Source organism: Misgurnus anguillicaudatus, chromosome 24 (assembly GCF_027580225.2).
Source record: "Misgurnus anguillicaudatus chromosome 24, ASM2758022v2, whole genome shotgun sequence".
Taxonomy (NCBI): domain Eukaryota; kingdom Metazoa; phylum Chordata; class Actinopteri; order Cypriniformes; family Cobitidae; genus Misgurnus; species Misgurnus anguillicaudatus.
This window is the reverse complement of record NC_073360.2, coordinates 43,794,347-43,810,673: the sequence shown is the minus strand read 5'-3', so window position 1 is coordinate 43,810,673 and position 16,327 is coordinate 43,794,347. Positions and strand designations below refer to the sequence as shown.

General features: G+C 37.7%; 1 protein-coding gene and 2 long non-coding RNA genes across 3 annotated transcripts in view; 2 read left to right on the top strand and 1 right to left on the bottom strand.

Moving 5' to 3' along the window:
• The window catches only part of LOC141361749 (uncharacterized), a 114,795-nt gene extending 98,468 nt beyond the window's left edge, over nucleotides 1-16,327 (bottom strand). The window contains exons 1-2 of the mRNA XM_073863502.1: nucleotides 16,074-16,327; nucleotides 15,505-15,973 (exon numbers count right to left, since the gene is read on the bottom strand). Of these exons, the coding sequence (XP_073719603.1) occupies nucleotides 15,505-15,910 (406 nt within the window). The 5' untranslated portion in view covers nucleotides 15,911-15,973; nucleotides 16,074-16,327. The remainder of the gene's footprint in view (nucleotides 1-15,504; nucleotides 15,974-16,073) is intronic.
• On the top strand, nucleotides 577-3,209 carry LOC141361753 (uncharacterized). Its single transcript, XR_012367919.1, has 7 exons — nucleotides 577-1,384; nucleotides 1,768-1,866; nucleotides 1,956-2,010; nucleotides 2,111-2,182; nucleotides 2,310-2,390; nucleotides 2,897-2,975; nucleotides 3,128-3,209. It is a non-coding gene; the product is annotated as an uncharacterized lncRNA (long non-coding RNA).
• Nucleotides 3,396-4,569, top strand: LOC129414897 (uncharacterized). The gene is made up of 2 exons (XR_012367923.1): nucleotides 3,396-3,690; nucleotides 4,075-4,569. It is a non-coding gene; the product is annotated as an uncharacterized lncRNA (long non-coding RNA).

Here is a 16,327-nt window from a genome sequence, read left to right as displayed (position 1 = left end):
TTCTGGCGTATTTAATCTCGATCACCGGTGGTGATAGAGAACGAACCGAGTGCTCGTTCATATCTGTAGTTTTAAAATAAACGTACTAAATGTAATTCTGTCCGCTGTTGCAAAATAAAGATTTATTTTAGATTTAGGGGTTTCTTGAACCAAGTCTCTGATTAAAACATGTGAATGCGCGCACCGACGGTGACAGAGAACTTACGCTGATGCGCACTTATATCTGACCTTAATAAACTTTTAAATATTTTAATACGTTTTCATCCCATCTTCAGGGTTTGTTTTTATTAATGTCTACTTAAAACCATGTGTGAATATGTGTATATTATACAACGAATCTTATCATGTATGCTCTGACAAAATAAAGCATTATTTTAGATTTTAGGTGGTGCGGACACATATTTATGGCAAATACTGTTGAATATAAACGTTCGTTTTGTCAAAAGTTTCTTTAAAGTCAATAAGGAATCAAACATTTTAGATGTATCTGGTTAAACTTAAATCTGATATTTTCTATTGGTCTATCCCAGCAAACATTGGTCCGACCGCAACGTCGTGTCCCTGGCCAAAAATAGTCGCGGTATGACGGCGCAAATCGGTGAAAATATGTAACACAGAACATTTCATAAAAATGCATTCAGATACATTTGTACATGTCTATAGTTCTATGGGGTTGCATGTATAATTGTTACTTTGACTTTTACTACGCGTGCTTCAATATTTATACCCTGTTGTGAATCGGTTGTAAGAGGACGTCACTATGTGACGTCTTTTACACGTGCATTTATAGTCCATCATGACCCTCTATAAAAAAATCATAAACCTTCTATAAAGTCATTGTGAAATATGCAAATGCTGTGCTTACACCTTGGTTAATACTGCAATAATTAATTTAAGTGCAAAAAGTAGGTTTTTAAGAGGTTGTGAATAGACGTCCACTGACGTCTTTTACACGTCTAGACTAGACTAGTAGGAAAAAAACAGGATAATCTTTATGAAATACACGATTTGTATGCAAAGTAAATATATTAACTTTATCTTGTTTAAATAAATTATAATCACAAAGTGCCCAGTGTGATTGCAAAGCCACACTGCATTTTAGTCATTATTCCAACCTGTTTTATTATTGAATGTATGCATATAAATGTAAAACAGATACATATCCGGTCACCATTTAGGTCTGAGTTGGGTGTTATTTCAAAAACTGTGCTATTAATTTAAGAAATATAGTGATAAATCTGGGGATATTACAAAATCCCGCGATAGGACAGATTATCTCGCGAGATAGTGGTGACGTCACGCGTTCTTCCGGAAGTTCACATTCAAACACGAGGAGCGATTACGAGGGAGTTTTGTCTATATATCATTCAAAATCTACTGTTGGGTAAGTACATTGTGTATTATTTGATTAACGTGCTTAAGTTTTACTTGTTTGACACGAAGGCTCCGAAATAAACGTTGCCAGAATTGTCCACACTGAGTATTGCAATAATTAGCTAGAAGGCTAAAAGCTAACGTACTTTGAACTTATACATGGTATAAAGTATGTTTAAGGATACAGTCAAAGTAACTTATTAATGTAGCCTCTTGAAAGTCTCTTTCAGAAAGTAAATAATCTGAAAAATAAAAGTTATTTGGCATTAATGGAATTACAATGATTTGATTGCCTAAACATTGCACATGCAAAATATTAAATACTGTTTTGCATTAAAAGTTTAGCAGAAGTGTTTGTTTGATTAACTTCCTTTGCTTTTGTTTTGTACAAAGGAAAAGCAGAACCTCATCCAAATAAAAATAAACAAGCTGTTAAAGGCACTGTGTCCTACACAGACCCTCCAAAATATAACCACCCAAAACCCTAGTCAGGTAAATGTCTCAGTTTGAAAATACATTAACAAATTGGAGTTGTTATTGTGGAGTTAATATCATTAATTACAATTTCGTTTTATTTACAGTTGAAGGTCAACACAAACCAAATAAAGATGTGCATTCTACAAACAATAAAAAAAGGTATGGAAAACTGTAGATATGATTTTTTGTAGATATGACTTAAACAGTCTACACATTTGTTAATGTTCTAATGTGTCATATGTCCTTTTTTGTGCTAAAGATCAAGTTTTGTGTCCACCACACTTAGATGAGGCGTGCCCGACCCCTGACTTTGTCTACCCTACATTAAGTTGTAAGTTTTTGACTGCTTTTGCTTAATACTACGAAAAAACATGATTCTTTCAAAAATGACTTTTATATATTTTGATATGAAACTCAAAAATGCATATAAATTGTTTTGGTTTATTTTGTTTACACAGGCACACTTCATGACAGTAAACATCGGTATCACAATGGTGTGATTGATCTATACCCTAGAATAAGCTGTGACACTATGAGACGTACGTGCTACTGATGCTTTTTTTTGGTGCATTCCCACAATATACAAACACATTGCTTGGCTCCTAAGTGCATACACTTTTGCCTTTATAATGTCATTCTCATTTTTAGGTAAAAATGTATTCCATGAGTTAGGGTTTTGCCTGAATGTCAACATAATATCCAAAAACTTTGATATAAAAAGTGATTTATTTTAATATTTCACACTACTATGTATTTTTTAAAATACATTGTGCATGTGTATGTTTATTGTACTTAATGAAATTACATGCAAGGTGTCATGCAAGATTTTACATTAGTGACAACAAAGCTAAGAGTATAAACATATTTACATTTCTCTGAATCTGAGTTAATAGTTACAAATACAGAGCTTATAATATCTGTCATTGCTCAACCACAAAGACCTAAAAGTACAGACAGCTGATTTCATAACTAATGCAGTATTACACTGTGAAGTGATTTACTGTTAATATTTTACACTACCATATAATTAACTCTATTTGTACAGGTGAGGTAACACAACGAAAAAATTACCGGATGGAGACTACCTGATTCTTCACCTATGGCCTCAGCTTCAAATGCAACATGTAAGAAATGCTATATGACTGTGTATTGTGCATTATGAATACATCAAATATGTTGATAACAAGGTGATCTGCGTAAGTTGTGACATAAAGAATATGTATATATATTTCCATCTATCTTTCTATAACATTATTTCAATTGTTTTCACATTCAGGTCCAGCAACTGTCTGAGCTGGTGGATATTCTGTCAGAGACTGCGTGAACAACGTTATAACAGGTATGTATTTCTCTTGATTTGTGTAATCCTGCATAATATTTAAGGAATATATATTGATTACCACCATAATTAACCCAGCTATTTATATTACTTCAATTCAGGATTTAATCCGTCACACATCACTTGTTGAGAAGTTTTAATGTTCGTAATGACTTAAACAGTCAGCCATACTGAAAACAAGAAATTTCAGTGTAAGCCATTACTTGTCACCCAAAGTTAGGGATGAGGATATAGTTCATAGCACTTGTTACATGGTAGATGAAACAAGTGAAGTTGTGAAGTGTTAACACATAGTGTATGTTTAAACATTGTATGCAATTGCTCATTACTGTTAATTGTGATTTATTGACCTTTTAGGTTATTTGTCTAAGGTGAAATAATCTTACATTTCTTTCACAGAATGATGTCAAATTGTCTTATGGCAAAGTTCAATATGAGGGGTGGTGGACATCTGGAAAAGAAGTCTTTTAAAGGCACACCTTTGTATTATGTTATTCAAGGTAATTTGGGGAATGTTGATCTAAAAAAACTTGTTCTTGTATATTGATTGTAATTTTATTGTTATGCTTGATCTATTCAGGGGACATCACAGCTCACCTGTCTTTATCAGAAATATCCTGTTCATTTTTTGACACACCTAGTTAAGGGTCTTTCTCAAGGGCACCACAGTGGTTTTGTAGAGGGAGGGGACAAATGCTGTATCCCCCACAACTGATCTAACACTTATTTAAAGCAGAGCATATTTTGTACAATAATATATATATAATATTAATATATCATTTTAGCTGTAGACCATAAAGATTTTGAAAGTAAGTGCATGTCATTTACCTCAAAAATTTAATTGTATTTATTTTAAAAAGAAACATATTCTTCTCTTCCTTCAGATGCTGTGAAGAGGTGGAGCCCAAATGCCACAGACTCGGAAATAGATGCAGCTATGGCAGACCACCTCAAGCACGCTCCAGGAAGAGCTGGGGGTGGTGGATACAAAAAAGCCAAACAGCTGTGATGTGTTAAAGAGAGAGTTCACCAAAAAAGGAAAATTGTTATAATTTTATTATCCACATGTTTCAAACCTGTATACCTTTATATTTTCTGCTGAACACAAAGATTGAAGAATGTTTGTAACTTCACAACCAATTAACTGTCAATATTTTTTTTACAATTGTAGTAATGGGTTGTGGGATCTGCTTTGTTAAAAACATTCTTTCACATATCTTTGTGTTCAGCAGAACATGGAGGGGTATACAGGTTTGAAACATGAGAGGGAATAAATGACTAAATATTAATTTTTGGGTGAACTATCCCTTTATAGAAAGTGTTTTGAAGTTGTTATTATAGTTAAATGGTTAAAAAAAATAAAAAGTGCTAAATCAGAACATGCTTCTTTTTTTGTTATGGCCACAAATAATGTATTCTTTAATGTGTTTCTGAAGTACACGTGGTTAAAACGGTTTATGGACGTTCAGGTCTGACTGGACCAATTTTGAACTGATTTTGAACCTTTGTGAATATGTGTTAAACCTCAATACAATTGATTGCCTTTCACGATGTTACACAATGGGTGTATATTCATTTTATATGCATACATTTAAACTATGCAGCAACACATTTAAACATCCAGAAGACGGCACATTTAGACGTCCAGGGACGGGCAGAAAAGACGTGTAATTCACGGCCAAATGACGTCAAAGACGTCCGCTCAACTTTAATTTAGGGTATTTTTCAACCGCGATGGGACGTGACGAAGGGTCGTCTTTTCAACGGTCATAAAACGTCCACATGTTTGCTATATGATGGCTTAAAACATATATTTAAACTTTGCAGGAACACATTTAAACATCCAAAATACGGCGCATTTAGACGTCCAGGGACGTGCAGAAAAGACGTGTAATTCACGGCCAGATGACGTCAAAGACGTCGGCTCAACTTTCATTTTGGATATATTTTTCAACGCGGACGGGACGTGACGAACGGACGTCTTTTCAACGGTCATCACACGTCCAAATGTTTGTTGGGATTTCTTTAGTATCTGATCAGACACAATGTTTCAGAAGCTGATTTGTGAGGGTCTGTGTGCGTGTGAGATAATTCACAGCAGGGGCGGATTGTAAACTAGTTAGAGACTTTTAAAACCGTGATGGTAAAATGTAATACGGTCCACTCTGAAGAAAAGTAAAGTTTTATTTTAGATTTAGGGAATTCTTGAACCAAGTCTCTGATTAAAACTTTTGAGTGTAACATCAAAAATATTTAATATATTCCGTATACGTGTATAGTTTAACCATTCCCTTATGCCATAACCTTAGGCGCCGTCAATACTTCTTTCTTTAGACTAAAGGAACATTTATTTTAACCTAAACAAAAGTTTATTCGCATCACGAAGTCCGTGAGTCCCCTCCAAAGGTCGACCACCGGCGGCGACAGAGAACGCGTCGGATGTACGTTCATATATTTCGTTAAGAAACTTTGAAACGATTAAAGACATATTCATAGCATCTTCAGGGTTTGTTTTTATTATTGGCTTCTTAAAACCATGTGTGAATATGTGTATATTATAACGAATCTTATATTGTCTGCTCTGACAAAAATAAAGTATTATTTTAGACTTTAAGTGAAGTGGCAGCGCGTATTTTATAGCCTACTGTTTAATATAAACGTTTGTTTTGTCAAAAGTTTCTTTAAAGTCACGCAAAAATCTAATATTTTACATGTATCTGGTTAAACTTAAATCTGCTATTATCTATTTAACTATTTTTCTGATCAGTCAGCTTACAGAAGCTGCTCTTATGATCGTGTGTGTGTGTGTGTGTGTGTGTGTGTGTGTGTCAGCGAGGCAATTCACAGCAGGAGAGGGTTGTAAACTAGTGAGTTAGACACTTTTAAAACGTGTTGGTAAAATGTAATATAGACCGCTCTGACAAAAACTAAAGGTTTATTATAGATTTAGCAATTTCTTAAAGTATCTGATTAAAACATATGCGCGCACCGACAGTGACGGAGAACTTACACTGATGCGCTCTTATATCTGCCGTTAACAACCTTTTAAACGTTTTAAGACATTTAAGTCCCTCTTATGGTTTGAATTCATTAATGTCACCTAACATCCAAGTGTGTACATGTGTATTTACGATAAATGTAACACGGTACGCATTGTCAAAATAAAAGGTTTCTTTAACATGGTATTCCAGTGCGTGTTTTTTTGTCTTGCGAGTGCTCGTCATATTTATTGATGTGAAAAAAGTTTGATGTCTAAGGCGTTCAGTTTCTGGACGGTTGGTTTTTACCAGCGGTCTCTCATTCTCACCACCCGTTATCACCCACCCAGTACCCCCCAATGTGTCTGAACAGCGGTGGTGTTCAGCGGCCCGTATTGTTCCTAAAACTCCGTGTTGGTAAAATAAGTGTAATACAGCCCATTGACAAAAAGTAAAAGGTTTATTTTAGATTTAAGGTGGTCCATCAGTGCCTTTATGGCAAGCACTTCAGGTTCTAAAAGTTTGTAACACCAAGAATTTGTTTAATGAAATATACAGTACATGTATAAGCAATGCCCCCGAGTCCATAATCTCCGGACGGGTCGCCAATACTATTTTCTTTAGACTAAAGGGTATTTATTTTAACCTAAATAAAAGTTTATTTGCATCACGAACGCCGTGAAACTGTTCATGCACCGCAATCTATTGTTCACGCGCATTAAAGGTCGACCACCGGCGACGACCAGAGAACGAACCAGGTGTGTGTTCATATAAACTTAATAAATGTAATTCTGTCCGCTCTGGCAAAATAAAAGTTTATTTTAGATTTAGCCATTTCTTTAACCAAGTCTCTGATTAAAACAAGTTACTTTTGCTTGGGGCAACAGGCACATGCACACACACATCCGCGGTACCAAAAACAAGGTTTTTAAAGTTTAAGAAATTCAAACACCCGAAAAAAATCAAACATTCCAGAGGTGTCTGAGTAAACTTATATCTAATGTCATATGAGCCGTACCGTGTCGCGTTCGTGTCTGTGTGCGTGCCCGCGTCAGTTTATGTATGTGTGTGTTATGCGATCGTAGAGTAGGGCGGGGGATGTGAGAGACTGTGAGGGGTGTGTGTGTGTGTGTGTGTGTGGTTATCACGTGGTGGGGGTCCCAAATGATCAATGGCAGGATTTTTATGTGACGGACAGGCCCCTAGGTCAGCCTGTGGGGTTAGATACAACTTAGGTTAACATCTATCAACGCATAATAAGCAAACATGAAATTATATTATACCTATGCATTGTTACTCATGTACACACTTGCATATTTTTCTTAAACAAACTTTTGCTTTTCAAACTTAGTCAGTCTTAAGACTTTTGCATACATTTGTTCAAAGTTTTTCTTCGCTAGTGTCAACCTGTGTCTGAGATTTTGTAAACTCATCAGATGTACACACTTGCGTATTTTTCTTAAACTTTTGCTTTTCAAACTTAGTCAGTCTTCATACTTTTGCATACATTTGTTCAAAGTTTTTCTTCGCTAGTGTCAAATCCTGTTTGAGATTTTTTGTAAACTCATGTACACACTTGTGTATTTTTCTTAAACTTTTGCTTTTCAAACTTAGTCAGTCTTCATACTTTTGCATACATTTGTTCAAAGTTTTTCTTCGCTAGGGCCAAATCCTGTTTGAGATTTTTTTGTAAACTCATGTACACACTTGCGTATTTTTCTTGAACGGACTTTTGCTTTTCGGGCTTGGTCGGTCTTCATCGGACTTTTGTCTCTTCGTGCATTTGTTCGGAGTTTTCTTTGCTGGTGTCAAGTTGTGTTTGAGATTTTTTTTTTGTGGACTCATCAGATGCACATACTTGTGTGTTTTTCTTGGACTTGTGCTTTTCGGGCTTGGGCGGTCTTCGGACTTGTTCTTGGTTCTGTCTGCTCGGACGGTATTTTGCGTTCATCAATCGTCTTGTTTTCTTTGTAAGCGACATCATATATCTGTGATTGTTTTTGTGAATACAGATTGTTTCATTTCTATAGTTTATGCAACATTTTGGCAAACTCTTTAAATTAGTGCTAGATGATTAAAACAACAACGCAAAGTATGTTTTAGATTTACTTACTAAATCTTTCACGACGAAACAGCGATGATAGCATTATGTCTGAATCTGTAAACTTGTAAAACCACCAATAGCTCGATGTACATAACGAAGACTGCAAAATAATAAAGAGTGATTAAATTAAGATGCAAACATCTACAAATTGGCAATGTTTGAAATAGTTTGGAGTAAAGCTTTACAGTGTGGAATCTGGTGAGAAACAAACAACGGTCGATCACAAGCCTTTTTCTCCCTGCTAAAGACTGGTCCTTGTTCTACAAACGTATCTGGAAAGATGTGCAAGAGTTTTGTGATCGACCGTTGTTTGTTGTTTGTTTTGTTTCTCACGTTGTTTGTTTAGTTAACGAAAATGTTTTTTAGCTGATAGTTTTAGTCTTAGTTTCAGTTTTCGTTTACGAAAATAACCTTGCTGCCTCATGAGGAAATGACTTCGGAGGCATGAAGGTAGCTCAGAGAAAGACTTTCGGACACACTTCAAAGGCAGCGTGTTTGAAATTTAATCAGAGCGCGCCTTTGTGATAATAACTAATCACATATTTGAAGACTACAATACTAATTTCTCGCTAGAAATGCAATTAAAAGGTGTAAAAAGTGAAAATCTACCTTTATTTACACTAAATTGGTGGTCCAGTCGCGTCCTTGGCCGCCATTTTATTTTTTCGAACTCGACCCGGCTCGACCAATCACATTCTTAATGTACGTCCATGCATAGGTATCTCAGGAGACAGGAAGTAAACCAAACATTGAATTCGGACATGCCTTGATGCCTTCCTGCCTTGGAAAGCTGCCTCAGAAGGCAGCAATTTAGAGTTTTCAGACGCAGCCTACCTCAAAACTTGGGTCAACTCGACCAATTATCTTCTGGAGCTTCAAGATAAAAGTTTTCCAAAATATCAAATTACACTTTTATTTTGCTCATTAATCACAAGATTTAAACACATATATAAGATTGAATTAACAATAAAACTATGAAATATGGCTCTTACACATGGTGAGGTAAAAAACTTTTAGTCTCTGTGTCTCTTGGTTTACTAAACGAACATTTACAGTAGTGTACAGAATCTAACGTTCAGTGTACTTTCATGGGTAATGTTATTTCAACTGTTAATTTTACTCATAAAACAACAGTCAAAAAACAACACTTTCATAGTAGGAATAAAGAATACTATGGAAGCGAATGGGACTCGATTTCAAACTTTCCTCAAAATATCTTCCTTCTGTTTATCAGAACAAAGACATGTATACTAGAGGATGGATACCCGAGCGGGACCCGACGGGCCGGGCCGGGTTCGGATAAATATTTAGAAATTATGTTCGGGTTCGGGTCGGGCTCGGCGCAATAAGGCATTGAACATTTGAATTTTAAAACAGCTTATTATAATATGAAGGTAGCCAATGAGCCTGTTTAGAGCGATAGTTCATCTTAAAACAAAACACGCGCGTTCACATCACCTTCTTATTCATCTAATGTTTAATAGCAGGTTGCGACTTGCGAAACAACTTCATAGGTGCATACTGCCGCCTACTGTAACGGTGGCACAGCACTAGAGAGTATACGGGTCGGGACTCCCGTTTCTCTGTGGATATGTTGTATTAGAGGTAAAAATGATCTAAATAATGTTCGGTTTTTCGCACAAACTGATCTTTTCGTGTCTTAGGATATCGATGTGTCGTCACGAGCCGCAGGGTTTAATTTGGATTTGTCTGTGCATATTTTTTCTCTCTATCGGATTTTGTTACCATCCACTTCCATTATACAACTGACAGACTGAAATGGTTGGAGTTAAAAATCTACTACATTTGTGTTCTACTGAAGAAACATTGTCACCTACCTCTTGGATGGTCTGGGGGTAAGCTGATAAACTTAAAAGTTTTATTTTAAGATGAACTATCGCCATCCGTCTTCATGTGTGCGGAAATGTGTTTATGTTGCTGTGACAATGCAATTATTAACTGTTTCGGGCTCGGGTCGGGCTCGGACATAAATATCTTAATGCCTGTCGGGTTACGGTCGGGTTCGGTTACTGCCCGTTCGGACGTGGGCTGGGCTCGGACAGAAAAATGCGGCCCGATCCGCACTGTAATGTATACAGGTTTGTAACAACATGAGAGTGAGTAAATGATGACACAAATTTCTTTTTTGTGTGAACTATCCCTTTAAGGATATTATAATCTAAAATAAAACTCTAGAAAGTTTGAAATATAAGAACTTTAAGTCATTTTTCGTCCTCCATAATACAGTACTACTATTACATCAATCTGAAAAACCTGTGCCCGGTTGCATGAAAGTCCTTAAGATAAGAAATCCCTTTAATATAAGGTTAAGGGTGCCCTTAATAAAAAATGGGTTGCAAGAAAAACCCTTAAGTGAACCTTAAGGCTGTCAATAAGTATTTACCCTTAAATGCTAAAGTATTACCTTAAGTTCTGCTATGCGTTGCTACAAAGTCCTTAAGTCCCATTTTCCCTTAAAAACTTAAGGGACTATAACAGGTCCCTTAACGTCACACGCGATGGCTGATTTTATGGTTATTTAAGAAAATGAAGTACCAACGCGCATTTCTAATGTTCGAAATACTCCCTAGAGAAAATTGATGCGTATTTATTAGGAGAATAGCGGTTTGATCGTCCGTCAATCTAAAGTGTTTCCAGTTTGAATTACTTTCAGGTTTTATACATGCGGCACTTTACAGTCTGTTATTTGCGATGTTTCATTGTACACAAATCCGCCGTCTGTTGAGCTGCGTGCGTTGATTTGTTTACACTGTGAGATTTCGTAACTATAGCAACCGCTTCTCCGCTGCCGTGTTTTGGCAGCGACTACTGTAAAATACTTGGTATAAACACTTAGGTAAGGGTGACAGTTAAGATGTTTGTTGCAACGCTCTTAAAGAAATCTCTTACCTCAGTGATTTTTCTCCCTAAGAGAAACCCTCACCTAAGGGGTTTCATGCAAACGGACACTGAACAGCACTGTTTCATTTCATTTGTATGTTTGTTCTGTTGTATTCATCTGTAATATTGCTCATAATTTCATTATTTGTTCTTATTTTACCATTTATTTTGTAATTGTTGGTTTATTATTTAATTTATTGTTTTTTTAACAAAATGTAAAACTTTATACAAGTTTGTAATGTCATAACCTTATTAAGGTCATGGATGCTTTACAAAGTTTGACTGTTGATTAACTTTTCCCACAAACATTACGGTACATTCACACGGTGCGTAAGCGTTAATGCTTAACATTCATTAATGGGTGATGTCATGCGTTGCCGAACTGACTTGTGGAACCGTCGGCGCCGCTCCAGTGCTGTTGCTCGCGGCAGAAGTTGAACATTTCTCAACATTTCAAGCAGCAACGCATGCGTCAGCTAATCAGATCGCCTTATGCAAATAACCTAGGCAGAGCCAGCCAATTACGTTTATGGAAGACCGGAGCACATGTTGCGCCCACTGTGATTGGCCGTTGGCCACGCTACAGACAGGCCTCCCGTCAAGTGGTAACGATTTCGCCCAGTGTGAATGTACCGCTACAGTGTTAAGGTTTCTTTCCTGTGTGAACTCTCTGATGGGCTTTCAAGTGACCTGACTGAGCAAACGTCTTGTCACACTGAGAGCATTTGAAAGGTTTTTCACCTGTATGAAGTCTCTTGTGATTTTGTAATGAAGCCCCTTGACTAAAACTCTTCCCACAGTCTATACAGTGATGAGGTTTCTCTCCAGTATGAACTCTCTGATGGACTATTAATTGAGATGAAATAGTGAAGTTCTTTCCACATTGAGCGCAGACGTAAGGTTTCTCTCCAGTGTGAACTCTCTGATGGTATTTTAAGGAACTTGACTGAGCAAACGTTTTGTCACACTGAGAGCATTTGAAAGGTTTTTCACCTGTATGAATTCTCTTGTGATTTCGTAATGCAGCCCATTGACTAAAACTCTTCCCACAGAGACTACAGTGATAAGGTTTCTCTCCATTATGAACTCTCTGATGGACTTTTAAGTTAGTTGAAGAAGTAAATGTCTTGTCACACTGAGAGCATTTGAAAGGTTTCTCACCTGTATGAATTGTCAGGTGTGTCACTAAACTTTCATGTTGATTAAAACTCTTCCCACAAACATTACAGTGATAAGGTTTCTCTCCAGTATGAAGTCTCTGATGAACTTCAAGATTTTGCTTGGTTCTGAAGTAATTTCCACATTCAGTGCAGTTGAAAGGCTTTTCATCACGGTGTATCCTCATGTGAACATTTAGATTATGGGAAGAGACAAAAATCCTCCCACACTGCTCACAGTGAAACTGCTTCTTCTTCTCTCTGTGATCTTCTGAATGAAGTTTCTTCTCTTGTAAGGTAGTAAAGCTGATCTCAGATCTGGTGAAGAGTTTCTGTTCTGTGTGTTTTCTCTCATGTCTCTCTAAATGTCTCTGTGAGCTGAATGTCTTTTCACAGGTGATGCAGGAAAGAGTTTGTGCTGTCAGTCGCTCTTTTGATGTTGAGGACGTTATTTCGATATCCAAACATGAATCGCTCTTCACATCTGAAAGAAACATGCAACAAATAAATTGTCTTTTTACTCTTATTTACACAGAGGATGAAGAATTGAGATTCTGTATCTTTTTCTAGATTCACACATATAGACAGAAGACAGGTGTCAGTCCTGTTATTACAGCTGGGTCATTCTTAGTGATGGGATATTTGAAGTGAGGGTTCAGAGCACATGTCGAGAATAAATGGGGGTGCCAAATAAAGCCTTGATTCAGGGCTTGTGTTGTTTATGTAGAAATCACGAAACCAATGACAAACGAGGCCTCAGTTCGGTCTAAGACCGCCTGACGATGTGTGCATCGATACAGCAACTTTTGTATCTATTTGGATGCACTTTTGAAAGTAGCATGACCAGGGGCAGAGTGGGACCAAAAAAAATCTACCGGGAAATTTCGTAGACAACCAGCCCTCCATGGTAAAAAAAAAAGAAAGAAAATGGTTCCCTGTAAATAAGCAAATGCTGAAATCTAAAATTACAATAAAATGACTACATAACAACATGAAATACAAAGTGCAATAATTATTATTTAAAAGATCTTGAAATCAACAACAGTTTCCTAGTTTCAGGTAAGCTAAAGCTTAATTTGGTTGCAAAGCAGTTGCTAATAAAGTTATTAAGCCTATTTGTAGAGAGATGTTTAATGTGACAAAATGTCAGTCATCGTGTGATAACGAAAATATAACAAGGCCTAGACTACATGTTCTGAGCAGGTGTTGTCAGTGAACAGGCTGTAAAACTGTTGGCTAAGTTACAGACACTCATGAAAAACTGATGCTGATTATGGGAAACATTCTCTAACAGCAGTCAATTTGTCATTGTTTGTGTCAAGCCAGTTGTGCATTTGTTGTAACATTAAAACAGGAGATCAGACTTAGGGCGCACTCACATTATCCAAACCAAACCAAACCATGCCCCAGCGCGATTGTGACCCCTCCCTACTCCCCCAGATGCACGCACTCACACTGTACTTTTTATCGATACAAGTCCGGGCGCGCTTTCGTCATTAAGATGCGATTGTTTTGAAAAAAGCAGGAAGTACAGCGCTCTCTTAACACTGGAATCCACCGTAATGATAAGTCTGCGTTTTTTATTCGGAGTCGTTTGGTGCGTGATAACAGACAGCCCGAGTCTCACATGTCATCATATTGCTTAGTTGATCTGTCACGTGTGCAGCTCGGACATTCACGTAACCCCGCTGGGCGGATCAAAAGGTTTTTACGGAGGCAGATGAAGGTGAGTGGTCGCGCAACTGACGTCTTCACCTTTTGAATCGCACTCAGGCACGATTGCGCTCACACCACAGCCTTCCGCCCCTGAGCCCAAGTGAACCGCGCTCCGGCCCACCTCTGCAACCCGGTGCGATTAACTCTTTCCCCGCCATTGACGAGATATCTCGTCAATCAAGAGAAAACGCTTCCCCGCCAATGACGAGTATTTCCGTCTTTCCGCAATACCGCTATTATCCACTAGGTGGCGCCCTTCCGCAACTTTTTAAACCCGGAAGTTTTTCCCTATGGCAAGCTGCTGCATGTCTGTCTGTTTTAAAGATCGCTCTGAATGTAATTTCTATGAAAAGTCCGTCACAAAAATTGAATTATCTCTGCTTTTTGCTCAAAATGTGGTGTTTTTGCAGAAACCTACCCATATTCAAAAGCTGATTACAAAAGAACTACTCAAGGTAGGATGAAACGTTTTTTTTTTTGTTTGAAAGCAGAGGGTCTGTTATTTCATTTGGTATATTGTATGTTTATATATTTGAAGAAGAGCATTTTCTGGAAGGCATTCAACTTTTGTGAAAATCATGTAACACGCTGGCACTGGCTGGCAACTTTTTAAAAAAACGCTGGCGGTGAAAGAGTTAACCAATCCGCCCGGGCGCGGAACAGAGTGACTAGTCAACTAGTGTGTTCCGCGGCCGGGCGGATTGGTTAATCGCGCCGCGGCCGGGTTGCAGAGGCGGGCCGGAGTGGTTCACTTGGGCTCAGGGGCGGAAGGCTGTGGTGTGAGCGCAATCGCGCCCAAGCGCGATTCAAAAGGTGAAGACGTCTATACATTTACATTGTAGCTTTACTGCTGTTGCTCTTCTCATAACTGTTGTGTTTTGAGACATTGTTTTATTTTAAATGCGAGTGATATAGCTCAGACAATTCGGTAAAAATTCAGAAATATAGGAGAATACACTGTTGTTGTTGTTGTTGTTGTTACACAGACTACAGAACACGTGCACAGGCATACAGCATCATAGGGAGGGAGAAAGCTCGCACACAGACTCGCACTACTGCTAATCTTTATTCAAGTCATGTTAACTCCATCAGTCGTCTTTGTCAGTAACATCCGTGAATGTTGACGTTTACGCAAAAAAGAAAGTATACGGAGGAACGTACATTAAAAACACAGCCACCTTCTCACTGTCACGTTGAGAGAGAGACGTGTTTGAAATAGTAAAATAAAAATGGGAATCATGAAAAATCTATTTGTGGTGGCCAGTGTTGATTCCCTGGCAGAACACTGATCGCCTTTAACATCCAAAGACAGTCCCAGATAAACCAATGAATGGGAAACACTGGTATTTATATTTCTTGTTCTTTTGATTAGTGAGTTTAAGACTGAAAACCCAAAATAGGTGCTCACATGACAGTTAAAAATGTAAAAAAAAAAACACAATAATTAAGGAGACATACCTGCTGGACTAAAATCATCATCTTCATCAGTGCGATCTTCCTCTTCTGTGGGTTCAGTTTTGATTTCCGTGGGTTCAGCTTTGATTTCTATGGGTTCAGTTTTAATCTTCATCATGAGGTTCGTGCAGTCGATGAGTTTAACTGAACACATCTTCAGTTTGGTCTGCAGGATCTGCTGCTGTTCTCCAGCGTTACAGACAGAATCCAGAGACTCTGTGGAGGTTTGATCCTCCTGTAAGCTCTGTTTACTGTCACACACTGTAGTGTCATGAGTGTCTGTGAGCTTTGACTCAGTATAACAGAGTAAAGTCAGACTGAGATCGGAGTCCAGTGTGTGTCTGGATTTCTCTTCAGAGAGTTTAGAGTCCAGCAGTGTCTGTGGTGTGCGGCTCTGATCTCTGCTCATCCACACTGAATCCAGACTCACATCATCAGTCACATACACTGAAGATTCACAACAATCCACATCCTGACGACAACAACAACAACACACACAGACAGTAAGATTAGAAATTATTTGATGTTTGTCTGGTTCAGGTAAATGATGTTTAAGCTGTACATGTACAAACCTCGTTTCATTGCTTAATCTCGTTAACGTCAGCTTTGTCTCCAGTAACGCCACCTCTTTCTTCAGCTGAGAGATTTCTGTAATGAAATCATCAATATATCCAGCATGGACAGATCAGTTCCTACTCATTTACAGCACATCTCATCATCAACGTCTAAACACTTAAATACACAAAAACAAAACTTTATTAAAACTCGACGAAACACGCAAGAGAGTAAAACACTGAGGACACACAAACACATCACACGCGCGCTC